Source organism: Lynx canadensis, chromosome B1 (genome assembly GCF_007474595.2).
Source record: "Lynx canadensis isolate LIC74 chromosome B1, mLynCan4.pri.v2, whole genome shotgun sequence".
Classification (NCBI taxonomy): domain Eukaryota; kingdom Metazoa; phylum Chordata; class Mammalia; order Carnivora; family Felidae; genus Lynx; species Lynx canadensis.
Window position 1 is genome coordinate 60135725 of NC_044306.2, and position 22541 is coordinate 60158265.

The 22541-nt window shown below is 37.5% G+C and overlaps 1 protein-coding gene across 2 annotated transcripts in view; it reads left to right on the forward strand.

Annotated features, from left to right (window-relative positions):
- Positions 1-1280: 1280 nt before the first annotated feature.
- DDX60 (DExD/H-box helicase 60) overlaps positions 1281-22541 on the forward strand; it is a 103262-nt gene continuing 82001 nt past the window's right edge. The window contains exons 1-9 of one of the 2 annotated variants that reach the window (XM_030312780.1): positions 1281-1409; positions 4629-4738; positions 4871-4940; positions 5855-6044; positions 7110-7451; positions 9456-9572; positions 11877-12038; positions 14523-14684; positions 22129-22270. In XM_030312780.1, coding sequence (XP_030168640.1) covers positions 4735-4738; positions 4871-4940; positions 5855-6044; positions 7110-7451; positions 9456-9572; positions 11877-12038; positions 14523-14684; positions 22129-22270 — 1189 coding nt within the window. In that variant the 5' untranslated portion in view covers positions 1281-1409; positions 4629-4734. Of the gene's footprint in view, positions 1410-3740; positions 3814-4628; positions 4739-4870; positions 4941-5854; positions 6045-7109; positions 7452-9455; positions 9573-11876; positions 12039-14522; positions 14685-22128; positions 22271-22541 lie in introns of those variants that run through there. The other variant, XM_030312781.2, reaches the window with a different exon arrangement.

Here is a 22541-nt window from a genome sequence, read left to right on the forward strand (position 1 = left end):
GAGAGAGAAGTAAATGGATCATGGACTAAACAAGCACAAGCATTGTTTAGATTTCTCAATGATTAGATCATCATCGGTGATCTTTGACAGAGCAGGTTCAGAGCACATCTGGCCTAAAAGGGCCAGAGGATTTGGAAGAGGGGGAAGAAGTGTTGTAGACAATGAGTGGACCCATCAGGTTATTCTGCATAATTCCACAACTCAAAATCCTTAATTCTGCAAAGTACCTTTTGCCAGAGAAGTTAACATGTTCACGGGTCGCAGGATTTAGAATACTGATTTCTTGACAGGAGGAAGGAGAGGATTATCATTATTAGAGATGTTAGAGAAAGACGGATATGAATATAATAGAACTTTAGGCCAGTCATGTGTCAAGTTCCAAATTTTTAAGTTTCCTTCCTCAGTTTCGTCATCACAAATTTGTAAATAAGTGAATGAATGAATGGGTGCCTGATGGATGTGAGCAATGTCCAGTCTCTCCATCCCTTTTTCTTTAACAACTTGACTCTTCAATTTATGACAAGAAAATATGTCACGCACTGCTCTCTCTGTTCTCTGTGGGACAGTGTCTGCTCAACTGTTCTTTACCTGCCTTGCAGACAAAGCAGCTGTGGCTCTCCATTGTTGCTAATATTACCCAAATCACTGTCACCTCCAGTTGCCTCTTCCTAGAATTCGAGTATATTTGCACATGAATCTAAGCACATTAAGAGACTAGAAGGAAAGAGAGGCTAGGGTTAAAACCCAAATTGACAATAGTTTCTGCCACGAAGGGCAGACATTTAGCGAAAATAACATGAAGGCAGAAGTAAAAAGCGAGCGGGCTGCGCTTTCGATTTTTTAATGGTGTTTCTTGGCTCCACATATAGTTTGCACAGGGCAGTCATCATTATCTTCTCCTACTAGAACTCCACGTTCAGGTGTTCCTTCCCACTGTTTTTGTTTTTGCATCAAAGGGGAGCAGCAAGACCCACGGTGGAACTTCAGATTCCACAGTGTTCTACTTGATCTATTTCTAAACTCTGCCCCTCCTTGATTTTTATCTCCCAGCTGTCCCAGATCTCTCGGCCTCACTCCCCTCTGTTTCCTGTCCGAATTCCGAAGCCCAGGTTACCGTTTCTGCTATGTCTTAAGGTCCCCACTGAAGGGAAGGATGTTCAGACTCACTCTTCTGAAATCCGTCGGACCTATTTCGTGATAAAGGAAAACGAAACTCAAACGTGCCCGATGTGAGAAACGAAACCAAAACTTCCTTTCCGGGTACAAAAGACTGGCCGAGGCGGCTCGGCAGGTCAGAAGCCAAGGTTCAGGCGCCCCCTCGAGTTGCCACTCAGGGCTCCGCGCTCTGAGCCCCTGTCGGTCGCTTCCTTCCCTGCAGGTGCCCGGCAGCTGCTCCACCGACGCCACAGGTCCGGTGCGGACGCCGGGGTGGAGGTTGGCGGGAGCAGGGGAAGGTGCTCCGGGGAGCGAACCGGGGTGGGGGCGGAGGCGTGCGGAGCGGGCTCCGAGGCGACCGGGGTCACTGCAGGGAGAAACCCGGAGTGGAGATGTCGCTCGCGGTTCCAGCTCTCTGGTCCAGGCGGGAGGTGGCCCGGGAGCGGCCCCGGACGCGCCCCGCTGCGCCCCCCGAAAATCGTGGTGGACGGGTCTCCCGTTGGCGCCCGGAGGCAAGGCGTGGGGAGAGGCAGAGGAAAGGGACGCAGGTGGGGAGCGCGGGGTCTGGAATCCGAAGGAGAGGGGTGAGCGTTCAGGCTTTTAAGGGGACCTCTTCAAAGAAAGACTGCTGGGATCTGGGGCCTTAGGGAAACTAAGGGAGGTCAGATCTGAGCATAACCAATATGACCTAGACATCGGTAGCTGCAGGCAGCTAGCATCCCCACCCCACGCACAATCGGGGCGCAACTACAAACTTGCAGAATCAGAATCTGCATTCGAATAACTTACAGGCGATTCCTACCTACCCCTACATTTCAGTGGCTTCATGCAATAATCATTTATTTCTTATATAACAGTTAAAAGAATGTAAAAATGGTCAAGGGACATGTATTTGTTTTCTATTGCTGCATAACAAATTACCGCAAATTTGGGAGATTAAGTCAATAAAAATGTATTATTTTATAAATTTCCGTGAATCAGAAGTCTAGACACAGAGTAACTGAATGCTTTTACTCAGCATCTCACCAGACTAAAATGAAGGTGCCTACTGGAGCTGCCATCTTGTCCAGGTTCTTTCCAGTTGTTGGAAGAATCCAATTCCTTGCAGGTGTGGTATTGTGAGGTTCCCTGTTTTCTTGTTGGCTGTTGGCTGTGGGTTATTCTCAGCCTTTAGATTCCACCCTCAGCTCCCGGCCAGGTGGTCCTCTCAAAGCATTGTGGCTTATGTCTTCAAAGCTATCAGGAGAGTCTGTCTCCTGGAATGTTGGAGTCTTACGTAATGTGACCTAATCATGGGAGAGACTATCCCATTCAATCTTCCGGTCCTGCCCACACCCAAGGAGAGGATATTATACAGGGCAGTGCACCAGGGTGGCTGGAGTCTTGGAGTGCATCTAGAATTCTGTCCATTGCTGGTCAGCTTTTCTCCAGTGTTTCAGGAAATTGACTCTTTCCATCAAGAGGTTCCATCATTCCCTGGGCCTTATTTTCTGAATTGGGCTGTCTCTAATAATCTATGATTTCTCTTTTTTCCCATCCCTTCTCTTTTTTCTTTTAAAGATTGTTTAAATCAGAACCCAGATAAGGTTTTGGCACTACTGTGATTGGATAATATGTCTTTAGGCTTGTTGTAGTCTCTTTCATCCTCTTGTAATTTGTTAATAAATTGGAGTCCCTTCCCTTCCCTTCCCTTTCCTTTTTTTTTTTTTGGCCTTGTAGAGATTCTAATCTTCCTGGTATCATTTAACAGGTTCTTCTATCTTATAAATGTCTCGTTAATTAATTGTTGCTACTAGAGTTTTGATCAAATTCAGGTCAAAATTTTTGGTGGAGTATTTCTTTTTTTTTTTTTTTAATGTTTATTTTTGAGAGAGAGAGAGACAGAGACAGAGAGCTAGTGAGGGAGGGGCAGAGAGAGAGGGAGACACAGAATCCAAAGCAGGCTCCAGGCTCTGAGCTGTCAGCACAGAGCCCGACGCAGGGCTCTAACTCGGGAACAGCGAGATCATGACCTGAGCCGAAGCTGGACACTCAACCGACTAAGCCACCCAGGCGCCCCTAATATTTAATATCAATGTGTGCCTCATCATTATATGTTCTTTAATGTCATATAATATGAATATCTATCTATCTATCCATCTATCTAATCTATCTATTATCTATCATCTATCTATCAAGTTCCACTGCCCTAACACACTATATGGCATATGTGAAGAATGTCTCAATATTTGTTTTTTGTAACAGAATGCTCAAGTGCATTTTCTTCTGCCTCTTTGACGGTTCTTTCTCAATTACCTTTGCAGACTCTTCCTCTTCTCTGTTGGCATTTATTAAATATTAGTGATCTGCAAAACTGTATTTTCAGTCCTTTCTTCTTCTTTCATGATACTGTGTCTATCTGTCCAAGCAAGTTCTTCTACCTCAGTGGCCTTATTTACAATAATATTCAAGTTACTCACATATTCAGGTCTAGCCCAGACCTTGGGTTTGACCTCTAGACCTACATATTTAATTACTCACGTGACATGTCCTACAGTCTTAAACTCAAGTCAAACTCAGAGTGACCACAAATGAACTCATGATCCTTCCCTGAAATGTAGGCTTGTTCCAAGGTTTCCTGCCCAGGGAATGGCCTCGTCCTCCATCCTGTTGCATCAGGTAGAATCTTAAAATCATCCTTGACAACCTTCATTCTTCCCTCTTCTCCATCCATATCAGATCCATTACAAAATTATGTTAAACTAACCTTTCAAATATTTAATATCCATAGGGGTCCCAAACTACCATCAAACTGTATTGCATCAAACTACTCTCATTACCCTTCTGAACTGTGGTTTTCTCTCTGCTTTACTAACAGGAACTTTGATCCCATCTTATCTATTCTCTCTACTGCAGCCAGAGTAATCTTTCAAAATGTAAAGCCGCTCATAACACTACGTGCTTAAAGTCCGTCAGTGGATTTTAGGATGAAAACATGCCCTCAAAGGCTCTGCCTGCTCTTATATTTCTGTAACCCTCTAGTACAGCTAACTCTTTCCTCACTCTCTCCATTCCAACCTCGTTGACTTCTGTTCTGGATCTAGAACCACCCATGCTCATTCATGACACAAGACTTTTGTACGTGGTATTTTCTGGTATTTTTTGTGCACGGTCTTTTCTGCCTGGAATGCTACTCCCCCCATCCCTGTATTTAATTAAATTTTGTTTCATCCTTCAGAAATCAACTCAAGCATTACTTCATTAGGGTGCTTCCTCTATCCTCTTTGTCACAGTTTAAATTTTCCATTGTCCATATGATTATCTGATTAATATTTGTCTTTCCTGATGGATTTTAAGCTCCATGAGAACTAACAGCATGTTGCTCTTTGTTCATATATTCCCATTGCCTGATGTTTTGCTTAACACACAGTAGTCATTTAATACTATTTGCTGATGGAATAAATGAATTTCTAATTTTTCTTCTTTCTTTGTAGGTCTGTCATGTTCATTAATAACTGCCACTTAGAGGTACCAAAGTAAAGGAAATTTGCTGTATTTAATGTTTTCCAGTTCAGGTTCGAGGTCCAGAGAGCAGCAAGAATGGGTAATTTTCAATTTAAAATATTTATAACTTACAAAATAATGATTCTTTAAGCTACATGGATTTAATAGAATTAACATAACTTTATTGTTATTTCTTCTTTTTCAAATAATAATTAAATAATTTATTTTTTAGGTTTAGAAGAACACATGATGTTTTTAGAAAAAATGTCACAGTTAATTATGAGTGCATTGCCAAAAGCCAAGTGAGTATTGTAATAAAGATTTCACTACGTGGAGTTTAAGACACAAAACAAATGAACATAGGGGAAAGGAGAGAAAAATAAGATAAAAAGAGACAGGGAGGCAAAGAACAAGAGATTCTTAAATACAGAGAACAAACTGAGGGTTGCTGGTGGGGGGATGGGCTAAATGGAGGGATTAAGGCATTAATGGGCATTAAGGAGGGCACTTTTAGGAGTATCAGGTATCCTATGTGAGAGATGAATCACGGGGTTCTACTTCTGAAACCAGTACTACACTGTATGTTAACTAACTTGAATTTAAATAAATAAATTAAAAAAGAGGTGTACATTTGGATACCATATTTCCTGTATATCTATTTGACATGAAAGTAATGTGTATCTATCTCAGTATATATATTATAGTATATTATATATACAATTATATATGCACATGCATATATAAATACATATATGATTGTTTAACATAGAACTTTGAGAGCTGTTTGATAGTGAATGGAAACAGTTTTGTCTTGCATTATTTGTACACAGCTATCAATGAACCTATTGTTTTATAAAGAAATAGTATTGATTAAACAGGAAGGAAATTTAACACAGGTCTATATTCAGAATAGAGGTGTTAAATTCCCGATTCCAATCCAGATTCTGCCATGTGGTTTTACATCATTTGCTCTGTCTCTTTGAGCCTCTTTTTCTATGTCTATAGAATGGGAATGATCCCACCTTCTTCCTATGAGGGATAGTCATACATATGGATATATTTGAAAAGTCTTAGCGTAGAGACGGACATAAAATAATTCCTTGGCAAATTCACCTACTGATGATAGTGATAATGGGAGAATAATGACAATGCTACTGTCTTTTGGGGGCCTTATTTAATGAATATGTAATTTTTGTTTTAACTGTTTTCATTTTAGACATTCCAGTTTATTCAATGATTTTGTTGAATCTGAATTTTTTCTGATTGATGGCGATTCATTACTTGCTACATGCATATGTGAGAAATCATTAAAGCAGGGGCAGCAGCTCCACTTCTTTTATGTAATTGAATGCTATCTTATGGATCTTATCAGTAAAGGAGGACAATTTGCCATAGTTTTCTTCAAGGTAACATGTGATTTAAGACCTAAACCTAAAATTCCTTACTATTTTATATTTTTTTCTTATTAACACGTTAAATACATGTATAAGAATTCATAGTTTAAAGGGAAGAACAGAAAAAATACCCATAGTCCCCGTATTCAGAAGTTACCACATTTAAGGTTATATTTTATTTGCAACCATTAAACTTTATATAAAGACACACACGGTCATGAAGGAGGATGAGTAGTCTCTACAGAAGCTCAGTTGGATTCAACTTTTCCAACTCGGAGAAGCGCTTCTGTTTTCAGAACTCTGTAGTCAGTTTCTTTGAGCCTGGAAAAATGTCAAACTCATTGATACTACTTCATTTATTCTTTGTTCCATAGTAAATACCTCTGAGGGAAGGTATTTGGTCTTCCTTTTCTGATTATGAATATAATTAATAAAATATTAACAGTATCAAATACAGAAGTATAACCACTACCACCCTTTCCTTATCCTATCCCTGAAGGTAACCAAGGTATTACCCTTAAGGGTTTTGGAATGTGTCTGTTCAGTCATTTTGCAGTCAACACTATTGTTAGATTTTTAAACATTGCTGACTTCTTGCAAGTGATGTTTTGAATACAGAGCCGGTATTCTAACCTCATGTTTCCAGTCCAGTTTACTGCACTAATTTTGATCTGTTGAGAAAAACCTCTGCTGCTTCAGGACAATCACACTAAATTGGGATCGTCCTCTCCAAGTGGTTCACCTCAGCTTCCTGTTCTGGATAATTTATATCCGCCATTTGCTTTTGCATATTTTTTCTCTCCTTTTTCTTTTTGAAGTGAAATTGGAGAGGAAAAGAATTAGACTACGAAGGGAAAGTATGATAAACCCTGAGCATTATGTGCTTGCTTAATGGGGACGCCTGTATTTAAATCCAAACTGTGATTTATGGCACGTATTTGTGAAATGACAGTCAAGGTCTGACTATAACGCAGAACAAAACTGTATTGGAACCTTTTCTTCTAATGACTTTAATGATACGTGTAAACCAACTAAATGGTAATTTCAAAAAAAATATACTTTATCCCATTCTTACAGGATGCTGAGTATGCATATTTCAGCTTCCCTGAACTTCTTCCTTTGAGAACTGCTTTCATTCTTCATCTTCAGCATAATACCACCATTGATGTTCAAACAGAATTTTCTGGATGCTTATCACAAGGATGGAAAAGTTTCTTAGAAGACAGTTACCCATATTACCTGATGGTTGCAGATGAAGGCCTGAACCATCTGCAAACGCACCTTTTCAACTTTTTAATTATTCAGTCTTGGTCAATCAAAGTCAATGTTGTGCTTTCCTCAGGGCAAACATCCAATATTCTTCGACTTTATGCGTACCTTATGCCAAGCACGTACACGAACCAAACTTTTTTCAAAGAGGTAATTGATATCTAAATATAAATTTCTTCTAGACTTTTACAGAATTTTCCAAGTTACTTGACTTTTATTTCTACCACTTCTATGGAAATTATCATAGGTTTCACAGAGAGGTATAGAAAATTAACAATAATGATAATACAAATGCAATCATATGTTCAGAACTTGTAATAACAACAATGATTGGTACTTCTCATGAGTCATTTTTTAAATCTTGTCAACAGCCCTTTAGTTAGGTGTAAGTATCATCCGTGTTTTGCAGATGAGGAAATAGATACTTGAGTAAGTAATTTGTTCATTATCAATAGTAAATGAATAATAAAGCATGGATTGAAAAGGAGCAGTCTGACTTTAGCCCTTATGTGCGTAACTACTGTGTGGTATACTGCCTCCAAGTTAATGAAGGTCAGAAATGCACTCATTTGGAGGTAAAAACTCATGCCTCTGTTGCTAAGACATACTGGTGAAATACTTGTTAATACGGTAGTTTTAATGAGAAAACAATGGAGAAGGGTGATGAGGATGGGAAATAAGCAAAATGCTTATTTCATAATATTAAGGCATTAATAGAATTTTCAGAGTATTTAGATTTTAATCCTTTGCTTGATCTTGTTATTTTGCTGCATTGGTATATTTGACAATTACTACACTGAAATTTGGGGAGTTAAAAATACTAATTTTATAAATGAATCTAGTTTCTGGTTAATTTTCACTACTTATAGTGAATCCTCATATGGAGATATTAATTCTGTATTTCATCAAAATAATTTGTGAGTCAATTAACATTTTTTACTCTTTGACAATACTGTCATACTCCTTCTGCTATTTGGAAACATCCAGATGGTTGTCATGAAATCTGATAAGATAGTTTGTTTTGCTATAGTTAGAATCCCAGTCATTAAACTATTTCCAACTCTAGTTGCCTGCTGTGGGTAGGATCAGCCCTGGAGTTGATTTTTATATTGGGAAGAGGAACTGTAATCAATTGATCTCATTTCATTCTGTGAAAACAGTTTCTGAATCTGAGCTTGAAGAGTGCTCTACAAACATCCTTCCCAGTCCGTCCTTAAGAAGATTTTTTTAAAGGTCCCTGGCTGGCTCAGCAGTTGGGTGACTGACTTCAGTTCAGGTCATGATCTCAAAACTCATGAGTTTGAGCCCCACCGAGCTCTGTGCTGATAGCTCAGAGCCTGGAGCCTACTTCGGATTCTGTGTCTCCTTCTCTCTGTCCCTCCCCTGCTCGCACTCTGTCTGTCTCTCTCTCTCTCAAAAATAAATAAACATTACAAAAATTGAAAAAGAAAATTTTTTTAAATTTTAGGTTTTATTTCTAGTATAATAATATGTTTCCTAGGTTAGTGAGTACTCATTTTAAAGAGGTTGTTTCACTTATCTATTTGAGGACTATATGAAATGCAAATAAAAATTCAGTGTAATAAGTGATGAATCACTGAATTCTGAAGCCAGTATTACACTGTATATTAACTAACTAAAATAGAAATAATAAAAACAGTATATGATGATAATGGCTGGATAATAGGTACCTGAGGGGAGATGATGCTATTGCTTATTTAAATGTATGTTTGAAAATTTTCACAATAAAATATAATGTATTAAATGGGCGCACTTTTTTTTTTTTTTTGAGATGTTGGAAATGTTCTAAAATTAGATTATGGTGATGGTTACACAACTCTGTAACTTTACCAAAAGCCTTTGAATTGTCCCCTTTATGTGAATTTTATGTTATGCTAATTATACTTTTTACAAAGTTTTTTAAAAAATAAAATGCACTAAGTTCCCGGACAAATATTAATTCAGCAAAGACAACATAGTGCTGCTTGACAGACTTTAAAAGTATTGTTGATGATCTGTAATTACATTAGTGTAATTTTTTTAACTTGGAAATATATTTTCACAATTATATCTTCAATATATGATTTTCTGTAGTTGGAAAGTGATTAGATATTTTATTTATGACAATTTATGTGACTTGCTTTTCTTTTACAGAATAAAAAGAAGATTGAGAATGCTTATAAAATCCTGATTAAACAATTGCAAGAATGTAGAATTTTAGCACTAGAATCTCTTTTTGGAAATTTAAAATGGAAAAATATGATGGACGAGGTACTGAAACTTTTAAAAACTTTTTATTTGAACTAATTTTTTAGTTATAAAAAAAAGTTGCAAAAATAGTACTGAGTTCCCATAGACTTCTCACTCAGCTTTCCCTAATGTTAGCATCTTATGTAACCATGGTGCATTTTTCAAAACCAGGAAATTAACATCAGTGTAATACTATTAACTAAGCTTCAGACATTATTTGAGGTTCACTTACTTTTCCATGAATGTCCTTTTTCTGTTCCAAGATTCTGTCTAGGGCTCCACGTCCATTTAGTTATTTCTATCTAGTCTCCTCCAATCTGTAGTAGTTTCTCAGTGTTTCCTTATCTTTCATGACCTTGATGTCTTTCATGACCTTGATGATGATATACATGGTGGTGATGGCTACATGGATGTATATTTATCTTCAAACTCATCAAGCCTGGTCTTTCTGAGCACTGTTTTACACTTTTTGAAACCATAAGATGTACCATTCTTATCTTGTATTTTTTCTATCCCAGCCTTGAAATCAACTACTTCTCTAAGCAGTTCTGGTTGCTTTTATTGGAAAGTAGAATTTAGAAGCCAAGATCTGGGAATTAATGTTTGTTCATTTCCACTGGGATGTCATTACTATAAGGACTTTTCAGCAGACACAGCTAGGAAATATATGTATATATGCTAAGCCATGCATACACATCTGTCTATTTTTTTTAAATCTATCTATGTATCTATGTATCTATCTATCATGTATCTATCATCTATCTTAAATATCATGCTTTCACACCAATGACTTTTACTCCAGTTCAACTTCATATGCTTCATTTTACCCCTCCCATTTCTTTATTTGTAATTTCTTTCTCCAACTGTGAGAAATTCAGCTCTCTCATTACATACAATATATTTACTTATTTTTCATCAATTCTAATATATACATATAGTTTTAGAATTGCTAACCATATCATGTGAGAAACATATTCACTAGGTGGATTATGGGATTTATGTGCAGTTCTTTTTAGCCTTAGTCATAGAATATGTTAAAATACTGCTTTCCAAAGTTTTTTAGGTTAGTTCTTTTCTTGCTCACCCCATTCAGTTTGGTTATGTTATTCATTATTAATACAGGTAGGTTTGTTGGTTAATATTTGTATTTCATTTTGGGTCCCTCCCACCCATATTCAGATCTTTAAAGTAAAAAAAAAATTAATGTTTATTTATTTTTGAGAGAGAGAGAGCACAAGCAGGGGAGGGGCAGAGAGAGAGAGAGAGGGAGACACAGAATCCGAAGCAGGCTCCAGGCTCTGAGCTGTCAGCACAGAACCAGACGTGGGGCTTGAACTCACAAACTGTGAGATCGTGACCTGAGCCAAAGTTGGACACTCAACCAACTGAGCCACCCAGGTACCCCAACCATATCCAGATTTTTAAAAATTAACCTGTTTATTTTGGAGGGTATGTGAAAGGTATATGAAATATACTTATGATTCTAAGAATCAGAGATCTACAAAAGGATATACTCTAAAAAGTGACACTTTACTCTTATCCCTGCTACTCTGATCCCATTTTCTACTGTTCACCACACTTCCAAATACTTCTGTAGGTAACTTGTCTCTTTAGTTTCAGGTTTATCCTTCTGGTGCTCGTTTTTTTCTTTCCTTTTAAAAATTAATTAAGTAATTAATTTTTGCACAAAAAAGCAGACGTGTGTATTTTCTTATATCCTCTTCTTTCTTAAATAAAGGATCACATAATGTAGATATTCTTTAGTGACTTTCTTTGCAGATTTAGCATGTTCTAGAAATCATTTTAAAGAGATTTTAAAAATCTGTCTCATTATGTTATATAGCTGCATAACACTCCCTTGTGTGGATATACTGTAATTTATTTAACCAATTTCCTACTCTGGAATTTATATTTATTTATATTTAAATATGTTTTATATATTTTTATTTATACAAATATAAATGCTGTAATGACTAATGATATGTATGTGCAATTTTGTATTATTAGAGGTATACCTTCAGAGTAGATTTTAAAAATGGAATTGATGTGTCAAAAGGTAAGTGTATATGTTGCTTACTTAGGTCTTATCAATTGTCTTTCTAAAAGGATTATATCACTTTTTTTTTGTCTTTCAGTTTTTAATACTTCTCTGTATATTACAGATATGAGCACTCTCATCTTAAAATTTTATTTATTGTTTTTAACAAATATTTATAGTTTTATGTAATCCCTATATCTATCTTTGTATGATTTTTTCTGGTAAGATCACTTGAATAAAAATATTTTTTTAGATGTCATAATGTTTACAGTTTTCTTCTGTGACAGGCACGTGAAACTATTTCTCTGCTTAAGCAACTCTGGCCAGAAGGATCTGACATTCGGCGTGTTCTTTGCGTTACTTCATGCTCGTTGTCTTTGAGAATGTACCATCACTTTTTAGAAAACAGGAACAAGACTATCTCTGATCAGAACACTGACATCCAAGAGGTGTGATTATTATAACTTTCTGTGAAACGTCATTGCTGTCCACTTTTGAAATTTTATTGATTTCTATCTGCCTTTTCTTCCTTTTGGTATTTTATTTATTTCCCTAGTTTATTCGTATAAATTTCCCCCCAAGAGGGAAAAACTGGAATTTGTTTACAGGAAATATCTATTATATTGTTATATGATCTAGTGTTTTACTATACAGATTTTTGTACTTCTTAGTACCCATTCAAGTCACATTTGTCCAATCATCCAGAAGAAGGAGGAATAAGAAAGGAAATTAGCACATGGTGACAGCTTACATTATCATGTTCTGGGCTCTATGCCTTGTGCCTTTATATACTCACAACTGCATTTTAAGGGAGGTATTGTTATTCCCACTTCACATATGGGAACACCTGAGGTTCAGATAGTCCAGGAAACATTCCTCAATTAAATAGCAGTGTGAATTGAAACCATGTCTGTTTTGTTCAAATTCCATAATACCAAACTGTCTTATCCTCATTGTAGTGTCTTAGTGCTGTCCTTGCTAGAGAAGTACTAAAGGTCTTAAACTTTTTTAAAATTTTACTTTAATTTATTAAAAACTGTTTTTTTAATGTTTATTTTTGAGAGAGGGAGAGAGAGAGAGAGAGAGGGTGCAAGTGGGGGATAGAGAGAGAGGGAGACACAGAATCTGAAGCAGGCTCCAGGCTCTGAGCTGTCAGCACAGAGCCCAATGAGGGGCTCAAACTCACTAACTGTGAGATCATGACCTGATTCGAAGTTGGAGGCTTAATGGACTGAGCCACCCAGGTGCGCCCCCCCACACCACCGAAGGTGTTAAACTTCTTTATGGTTGATAGAGTCCCTTAAGAATCTGCTGGCCAGTATGGATTTGCTCTCCAGTAAATAGTCCTCCTTATATATATGTGTGTACATATGCACATGTACACACACATGTGTGTACACACATTATTTTATATACAACCTGACTGCGAGGGCATTCTTGCTTGAAAGTTTTTATTAAAGAAAAATGAAACATTTTGTAGCATTTTTGTACACTCTCAGAGAAATGAACAGGACTTACAGCATTTTACCTAACATCCTTTATATTTGGTTTTCCAATATCTACTTGAATACATATTTAGTAAAATATTTTTTACATGATTAGGCATGACATTTTAAATTATTATCACAAAAATGATACCAGACCGAGTGTATCTCTGGAACTTCTTTTACTATTAGACTACTTGGCCTTCTGGGGGCATTCTGAAATAAGTCTTAATTTTGCTTTACTGACAACCCTGCAAACATTTGAAGATGGCTTGGAGACCCTTGTCCCATTATGTTAAATATGCCCATTTCTTCACACTTTTTCTAATTGGGTAAGTTTTTTAGATGTGTCCTAGTTTATTCACTATGGTAATGTTCAGTGTAACTTTTATTTTTATTTTTTTTTAATTTTTTTTCAACGTTTTTATTTATTTTTGGGACAGAGAGAGACAGAGCATGAACGGGGGAGGGGCAGAGAGAGAGGGAGACACAGAATCAGAAACAGGCTCCAGGCTCTGAGCCATCAGCCCAGAGCCTGACGCGGGGCTCGAACTCATGGACCACGAGATCGTGACCTGGCTGAAGTCGGACGCCCAACCGACTGCACCACCCAGGCGCCCCTCAGTGTAACTTTTAAAGTATGGTGCTTTAGTGGCTCCTGAGTGGCTAGTCGGTTAAGCGTCCAACTTCAGCTCAGGTCATGATCTCACGGTTTGTGGGTTCGAGCCCCGTGTTGGGCTCTGTGGTGATAACTCAGAGTCTGGAGCCTGTTTCAGATTCTGTGTCTCCCTCTCTCTGCCCCTCCCCTGCTCACGCTCTGTCTCTCTCTGTCTCAAAAATAAATAAACATTGAAAAAAAATTTAAAGTTGATGCTTTAGGGGCACCTGGGTGGCTCAGTCAGTTGAGCATCCAACTTCGGCTGAGTCGTGATCTCATGGCTTGAGGGTTGGAGCCCCACATCAGGCTCTGTGCTGAGAGTTCAGAGCTTGGGGCCTGCTTCAGATTCTGTGTCTCCCTCTCTCTCTCTGCCCCTCCTCGCTCGCTCTGTCTCTCTCTCTCAAAAATAAATAAAAAGATGAAAAAAATTTAAAGTATGATGCTTTAGACAGAATAGGGCATTTAAAGTATGGCTCCATCAGTGCAAAGCCCTGTGGGATCATGGCTTCTTTAGACGCTGGACCAGCTCACCTAAAGTTAGGCTTCACTAAAAATACTAAAGAATGCTTTATGTAAACTGCTCTTCAGCTGGCAGTTCCCTGTCCCCTTACCTGAATTCTGTATTTTATATGCATTCAAATTTATGTATGAAGAAAAAAACTCAAAAACATAGAATTAAGAATGTAATAAAGTGTGATTCCTACACAGGAAAATGTGGCTGCTGACTGTTGTGGTACTACATGCAATTCATAGCCTGGTGGTCTCTATTTTGCCTTCTTTATTTTATTCAGGTGGAAAGTAATTGCTTAGACATGATGCAAGAAATGGAAGATTTGTGTAAACTGCATTGTCTCAGTGTGGTTTTTCTACTCCACTCACCTCTTTCTCAAAGGGCCCGTGCTAGATTCATCACTTCCCATTGGGCTAAGAACATTCAGACTTTCTTGAAAATGGTAAATATGCTCTGTATTAGTTTGTTTATTTTTTGTTTCAATTGTGTGATATAAAGAAACCACAGTCACCTTCAAAACAGATTTAAAAGGGAATAATGGCAGCCCTTTGGGGACTTTAAAGGTTTAATGGCCCAAGTCATTTTCTTGCTAATTTCAACAACTCTGTTTGGTAATAATAACAAACAGCATGCTATATATCCAGCCTAAGGAAAAAACTCTCTATTTTCCTTCTTCCAGTTTCTGTCAAGATCAGGTTTTTGTGTTATTAATTATGTGAGATTGGTAACCATTGTATTCTGCTCTTGAGAGGAATTAAAGATACAAATGTAATAGTTATTTTTGTCCATTACAGATATTACTTAGAGAATATTTGTAGACTGTAGGAAAATAGCAAAAACAAAAGAAAAACTTACCCAGGTACCCACTATTCAAGTCAATAACTATTAATATTTTGGTTTATTCTCTTAATTTTAAATGAATAAGTCTTTCTGTTATTTTTTGTTATTGTTTGAGACATTGGAATGAATATATATATTCATATTCATATATGACATTTTCTTCTCACATATTTTTAGAAGTTTTCTTTCATACTCTTGGTTAGCATAATTTTTTAGTGGCCACTATTTTTGTAATGGATGTACCATGGTTTACTCACCCATTCTTATATTGTGGAATATTAAGAGGGTTTTAATTGTTATAAATGCTGCTGCTATTCTCCTGGTTTTTGAGTGTAAGCCTTTTCCTTTGATTTGGGGATGTTGACTTAGACTTCATGCCCAGAAGTGGGATTAGTGGATCAATTTAAATGGAAAATTAAAAAAAAAATTTTTTTAATGTTTATTTATTTTTGAGAGAGAGACAGACTGCAAGCAAGGGAGGGGCAGAGAGAGAGGAAGACACAGAATCCAAAGCAGCTCCAGGCTCCGAGCTGTCAGCACAGAGCCCAATGTGGGGCTCAAACTCACAAACCATGAGATCATAACCTGAGCCAAAGTTGGACATTCAACCAACTGAGCCACCCAGGCGCCCCTAAATGGAAAATTTTAGAGAATCTTGACACTTTTAGTCAAAATATTCAAGAAAAATATTTTAGAACCAATCAATTAGTAAGCTAGCCCCAAAATATTTATCTAATGTATATGCATTGTGTGAATCAATGGGGATACAGTGAGAAAAATAAGACTATATTTACCCATCTCATCCTACACTTTCATAGAGCTACATTTTGCAGGAAGACAGATACTGATTTTTTAAAATTAATATGAAGGAAGAATTACAGGATACTTTAGAGTCTGATGATAAAAAGTCTCAGTTCAGTTAGAAAAGGATGGCTTCTTCCAAGAATTGAAGAGATGTGAAGTAAGGCAAATATTGAAGGATGAGTAGGGATTGGCAAGTTGGTGAGAGGAAGGACACTGGATTCTAGGAGGTGAAACAGCATTCGGGATCATCCTGACAATGGCATGATCAAGGAACTGGAATACAACTTGTAGAACTAGAATAGAAAGAGAAAGTGATAAAGCTGAAGAGATGGGTAAGAGGCAAATCATATAGGTCTGTATAGGTCCTGTGAAGAGAATGTGGAGATTTAACTTGATCATAAGCACAATGAGAACCAACTGAATGATTGCAAGGAGATGAATGGCACTTTCATTAAAAAACAATTTCTTCTGGGCGCCTGGGTGGCTCAGTCGGTTAGGCGTCTGACTTCAGCTCGGCATGATCTCACAGTCTGTGAATTAGAGCCCTGCGTGGGACGCTGTGCTGAAACCTCAGAGCCTGGAGCCTGCTTCTGATTCTGTGTCTCCCTCTCTCTGCCCTTCCCCTGCTCATGCTCTCTCTCTGTCACAAAACAAAACATTAAAAAAAAATTTCTTTGGTTTGCAGTGCAGAGAGTTCATTGTAGAGGTAAAAATGGATTTGGGGAAACCATTGGGTGATTGTTACCTCAGTTGATATATATGCTAATGATATTAGGGACTAAGGAAATGGTAAGTAGGGATGAATAGCAGTAGGCAATTTCAAGAATTATTTAAAGTATAAACTTAAGTTTAGTGTGGGCATGGGGAAAAGGGAGGAGTCAAATGACTCTAGATCTCTGGCTAGAGCTTTTGTGGGGACAATATTATTGTATGAAGTATAATTGCGAAGAAAGATTATGAATTCAGTTTTGGGAATATTGAGTTTACGATGCCAGTGAAATATCCAAATGGAGATATCTAGTAGACAATTTGAAATACTGGTTTGGAGCTTAGTGGAGTGGAGTAAGTTGGTGGTAAAGAATTGGGAATCACTAGCCTATGGATGTTAATTAATGCCATGGTGGTGGATAAAATTATTTTGGGAAAGACAAGAGGGCCTAGGACAGAGACCTGAGATACTCCAATATTAAATGGTTAGGGATAGATTGACACTAGCAAAAGACACTGAGAAGGAGCTGCTTAGATGAATAGAGCAGAAAGCTAAGACAATAGATTGTTGTGAAGGTCAAAGGAACTGGGATTTTCAAAAGGTGTTTGTGGTTAATAGTACCAAATGCTATGGAGGTTGAGGACCAAAAATACTACTTTGGGTTTAATGACATAGGACTCACTGTTGATTTTAATGAAGAGACATATTAATGGAGAGCCTAGAAGCAAAAATCTGTGGTAGAGTGGGTTCAGTGGTGAGTAGAAAGGAGAAAATAAAGGTGAAAATAAGTTTACATGTAACAGGTTGAGATTAAGGAAAGTGACACAGGATAAAATGGGATAGGAAAGTGTGTCTATTAGGAATGTTTTTAAAATGGCAAAGACAGAGCATGTTTAAATGCTGATCATAAAATTAAGAGAATAGGATGAAAATACAAGGAAAATAAGGTGAGAGGGGATAGGATCTAGAGTATATTCTTATACAGAGGGAGCAATATTGCCATTTTTGTAGGAGACAATAAAGAAAGAACAGTGCAACATTGGCTGTGATAGAAGTTGTAGGATAACTTTGTTCCTATGTGCTGGTTCAATTTTCTTTGTGAAGTAGGAGACAAAGTCATATGCTGAATGTTGTGGCAAGGAAGCAAGCCCAGAAGTGTAGAACCAGGAAATATTTTGGAAATATTTATTGGGGAACTTAGGGGAGTAAACTGTACTGAGAAACAGAGATACCATTCTGTCCTGCCTAGCACTTTTGAATGCTTATTTGAAGTTTTTGACAAAACAATTATAGTGGCATCACTTTGTATTATTGTATGATTTTCTTTTTCTGTAGTCGCAACAACATGGCCATAGGCACAAGGAAAGCAACTAATTGGATGGTATGGAAAAAAGGGACAAGATAATTTAGGCACAAAAATGCTATTAGTGGATCTATACAGTTTGATGGAAAATAAAAAAGGAAAAGAGACTTTAGTATCTTTGCAAGAAGGTAGTAAAAATGATAGACTAGGAAACAAAGTTTCCTGGAGACAGACCAAATGGACTCTATTGGATAAGGAGAAAGTAGAGGAACTGTAGAACTGGACGTCCTGATATGATCAATAAAGAATTGTGAATGATCATTAGACAAAGTTAAAGGCATGGGTCAACAGGTGGGAGTGAGGAAGTATTCATCAGGGAGTGTGGCAGATGCTATTGTTGTTTCCTTATCTATGTCTGCCACTTACCTATTTTTCCCTCTTACTGTAAGTGCAACTCTCTGCCTGAAGGTTTTGTTTTCTTGATCTGAAATGCTGGGGTATTAATGTTTCTCATGCCTTCCACCAATGACAGATGAGGAGTTGGTGGATGAAGACCCCAGCTTCCTTGTATACAGGTTGATATAACTCTGAAATGTAGTTAGGGATTCTTTAGGGATTGGGGAAAAATAATAATTGTTGGTCTATGTATAACAAATATTATTGAAAAAGAAAATTACCATCTTCTGCCCCCACTACATCTCCCTCATAAAGTGTCCATGAGTTGGGGAGAGGGAGAGAGTTGGGGAATAAATGAATAGAATCACCATAAGTGGGGTGGGAAGGGCATGATAGAATCTTCCTAAAGTTTCAGGGGTCTGTGTATAAAAAGAAGCTGTGATTTAGTTCCCAGGAAAAAGACTGGGAGAAAGCTAGCCTCACCTAGGATACCTGTGGCTATGTATGCCAGGGAACTTGTCTGGAAAATGCAGTGTGTTGTCTAGGCATGAAAGTGTGGGAAATCTTCCCTGTGCTTCCTGAGGGAAGGGCATCTAAAAGTTCCTGTAGGCTCTAAATGAGTCATGGTAGTTGATCGAGAGGGAAGGAGAACCTGTGATTCTTCACAGAGTTCTCAGAAGCCAGATGAGGGGATTTAAGTGGGAAATGACATGGAAAAAAACCCTCTAAATTTGAAGACTATATTTCAGTACTCTAGGAATTCCATGGAACCAACTAGAGGCCAATCCATGGCCATTTGACCATTTAATCTATACAAGAGATCTGGGACTATTGCCTGTATAGAATACTAAAGAGTGAGGTATAACTGGAGACAGCCATACTGAGTGGTAGGCACTTTTTTTTTTTTTTTTTTTTTTTTACTGAAATGAGGATGACACTTAGGTAACACTCCTGTCAAAGTCTGGCATGGGAGATGCAGTGGCGGCTCATGAAGGGAATTGATCTGAGTGTGACTAGGAAGTAATTGGATTTTACTTTGTAGTGCTTAGATTATATTTATTGAAATAGCATAATAGGGATGTAGGATCAACAATTAAAGTTAAGAAACAAATATTCATGATTGTTTATCTAGGTTTGTATTTATGGGCATTTACAACTGTTCTAACAGAAGTGTTACAAGGTTTTGTGTTGTGGTGAACACAATATCATGTGGTTCTGCTGATGCTTTGGGGAAAAATATTTTCCTATATCCCAAATCCCATTGGGGAATTTTTCTCTAAGTAAGTTTTAAATGTTTATATATTTATTTTGAGAGAGAGAGAGAGAGAGAGAGAGAGAGAGAGAGAGAGAGAGAATCCCAAGAAGGTTCCACGCTGTCAGCGCACAGCCCCACAGGGAACTCGATCTCAAGTGATATCATGACCTGAGCCGAAATCAAGTGTTGGATACTTATCCGACTGAGCCACCCAGGTGCCCCTCATTTATAGAGTTTTATAAGCAATTTTCTTTATGGACAATGGTCATTAGGTGAAAAGGATATTATAAAGTCTGTCTAAATTGTGGAATGTTCTAAGATGGCTCTGCAGGAAATTGTGGTTGTAGCTGATAGAAACCATCATTCTTTAATTAGGATGGCATGGACTGCTGGGCAAGATAGGAATAGCTACCAGTTATTTTGCACCAGATTTATGTGTGTACTTTGCCTAGCCTATTAACATATAATACTACTACTCTTGTATCTTCATTTTACAAATGAAAAACTTGGGCTCAGAAAGGTTAAGTGGCCCATTAGCACAACTGAGTGATCGAGTTGGAGCTAACTTCATTTCTCTCCAGCCTCCAAATCTGTGCCCTTCCCACCATCCTCTGCTCTCTTAATGCGGGGAAACAACTGATTATCCCACAGTCAAGCATCCCTCTGTTCCTTTCTATTCTCCATGCTTCATTTTGGTAGCACCCAGTGACTGGAAGTGTAAATTCAGGTAGCCTCTGAAATGTTCACAAAGAAAGGCATGTTCTGAGACCTCTGGAGAAAGCAGCTAAGCAAACTGAAGGGAGAGTTTAATGTTTACTCACATCTGGACACTTGGAGACCACATGGAGGCACCTCTTGTAGGAAGTGTATAAAATGAGGAATATTTGCTATACTATTTTCACACGTTACTGTGTACTTAGTAGTATTTTGTGAAAGGATTAGGTGGAGAGAACCTTACATGACAGTGGTTTTCCAAGTATGGTTCCCTTGACCAACAGCATCAGCATCACCTGGGAACTTCTTAGAAATGCAAATTCTTAGGCTCTACCCCAAACCTACTGAATCAATCTCTGGGGATGATGCCTAGTAATCTGTGTTTTATCTGAAAATCTTTCCATGTGAGGCTTATGCTGAAGTTTGAGAACCACTGCTCTATGGCTCTGTGGAGGTCTTTTTAGTATTTTATTATTGTTTAAATTACACTATAGGCAGGAGGCTCCTTCTTTGATATTTATGATTTCTCATGAACCTTGGGCAGTCTCCCTAACTTATTTGGTCAAAACTAGGTTTTCAAAGCAGTAGCCCATAGCCACAAGTGGATATTGAGCATTTGAAATGTGGGTAGTCTGAATTGAGGTGTGCTCTAAGTTTAATTTTTTTTTCTTTTTTTCAACGTTTTATTTATTTTTGGGACAGAGAGAGACAGAGCATGAACGGGGGAGGGGCAGAGAGAGAGGGAGACACAGAATCGGAAACAGGCTCCAGGCTCTGAGCCATCAGCCCAGAGCCTGACGCGGGGCTCGAACTCACGGACCGCGAGATCGTGACCTGGCTGAAGTCGGACGCTTAACCGACTGCGCCACCCAGGCGCCCCGAGGTGTGCTCTAAGTTTAAAAGAAACACCAGATTTCAAAAGAATTTAGTATGAAAAACACATAAACTATTCTGTTGATATTTTTACACGGATTACACATTGAAATTATAACATTTTGGATATGTCATGTTAGATCAATAAATTAATTTTGCTTTTTTTTTTTAAATGTGACTTCTAGAAAATTTAGAATGAGATATATGCTGCTTGCCCATGTTACGTTTCTATTGGATACTTCTGGGGTCAGTTTCCACATCAACATAGATAAATAAATTGTTCATGTTCGGAAAGTGTTTGGTTTTATCATTGAGGGATTGTGGAGCAGAGAACACTCGGTTTTCCCCCTACTGAACTTTATTCCCCAAAAGCTATCATTGGCTGAAAAGATGACTAGGCTTTCACTCGCTGAGGTTGTCTACTCATGTCTACTCAGCTCTGAACTAAGTGTGGCCAGTGAAGACATTCTGCCTGTGTTAGACATGAAGATAACCTCACTGTCATAAACTCCACAAGAGCGCACCAAAGTAGATGGAGCGGAATCTTTGAGTTTGAGGATTCAGCATCTTCCCCTGAACAAATGGCATATTTTAAATCCTCTTTTGACCTGAAAGTAAAACCGGAAAACATTAAAACCTCAGTAAAGAACAGAAGCGCATTTGAAAGCAGAAGTATTTCTGTAGCATTGGAACTATATCTGTGCATTAGTGTGAGGAAAAAAATTGTATTGAGTCCAACACAGGTTTCTGTGATTCAGAATAAGGAACGATGTTGAATTAATTTTTTGGTCAGTTTGGTTTTATTTTATGATCCAGTCTTTTTAGATATAAAGCATTCATCATTATCCAGCTCAAAAGGTCTTACATTAATAAGAATTGGAGGAACCTTGCCAACTTGTCTTTCATTGGATTATTGATGTGTTTGAAGTTGTATAATAGTTTATTGCTAGTATAGCAATTGTCAGTGACTTGGTTTTATTTCTAATTTTCAGAAAAAGTGGTGTGAATATTTCATCCTAAGTAATATAAACATTTTTGAATTTTGGAATCTGAATTTAATTCACCTTTGCGACTTAAGTGATGAGCTTTTGTTGAAGAATATTGCTTTTTACTATGAAAATGAAAATGTTGAAGGTACCATCTTAATATATTATAATAACTGTACTTTCACCCAGAGATAAACATTATAAAGAACTTAAAATTTCAAAATAATTTTCCTATATGTCCAACATATAACATAACAATTATTTTCCTCCCAATCTTTGTTTATACATGTATATAAGTTTTATTTAGTTGCAATCAGAGTGAATGTTATATTTTTAAAAATTTTAACTTAATATACTCCACAAGTATTCTTAGAAAAAATATGTGTTTGGGTATTTAGCATTTCTGGATCATTTTAACA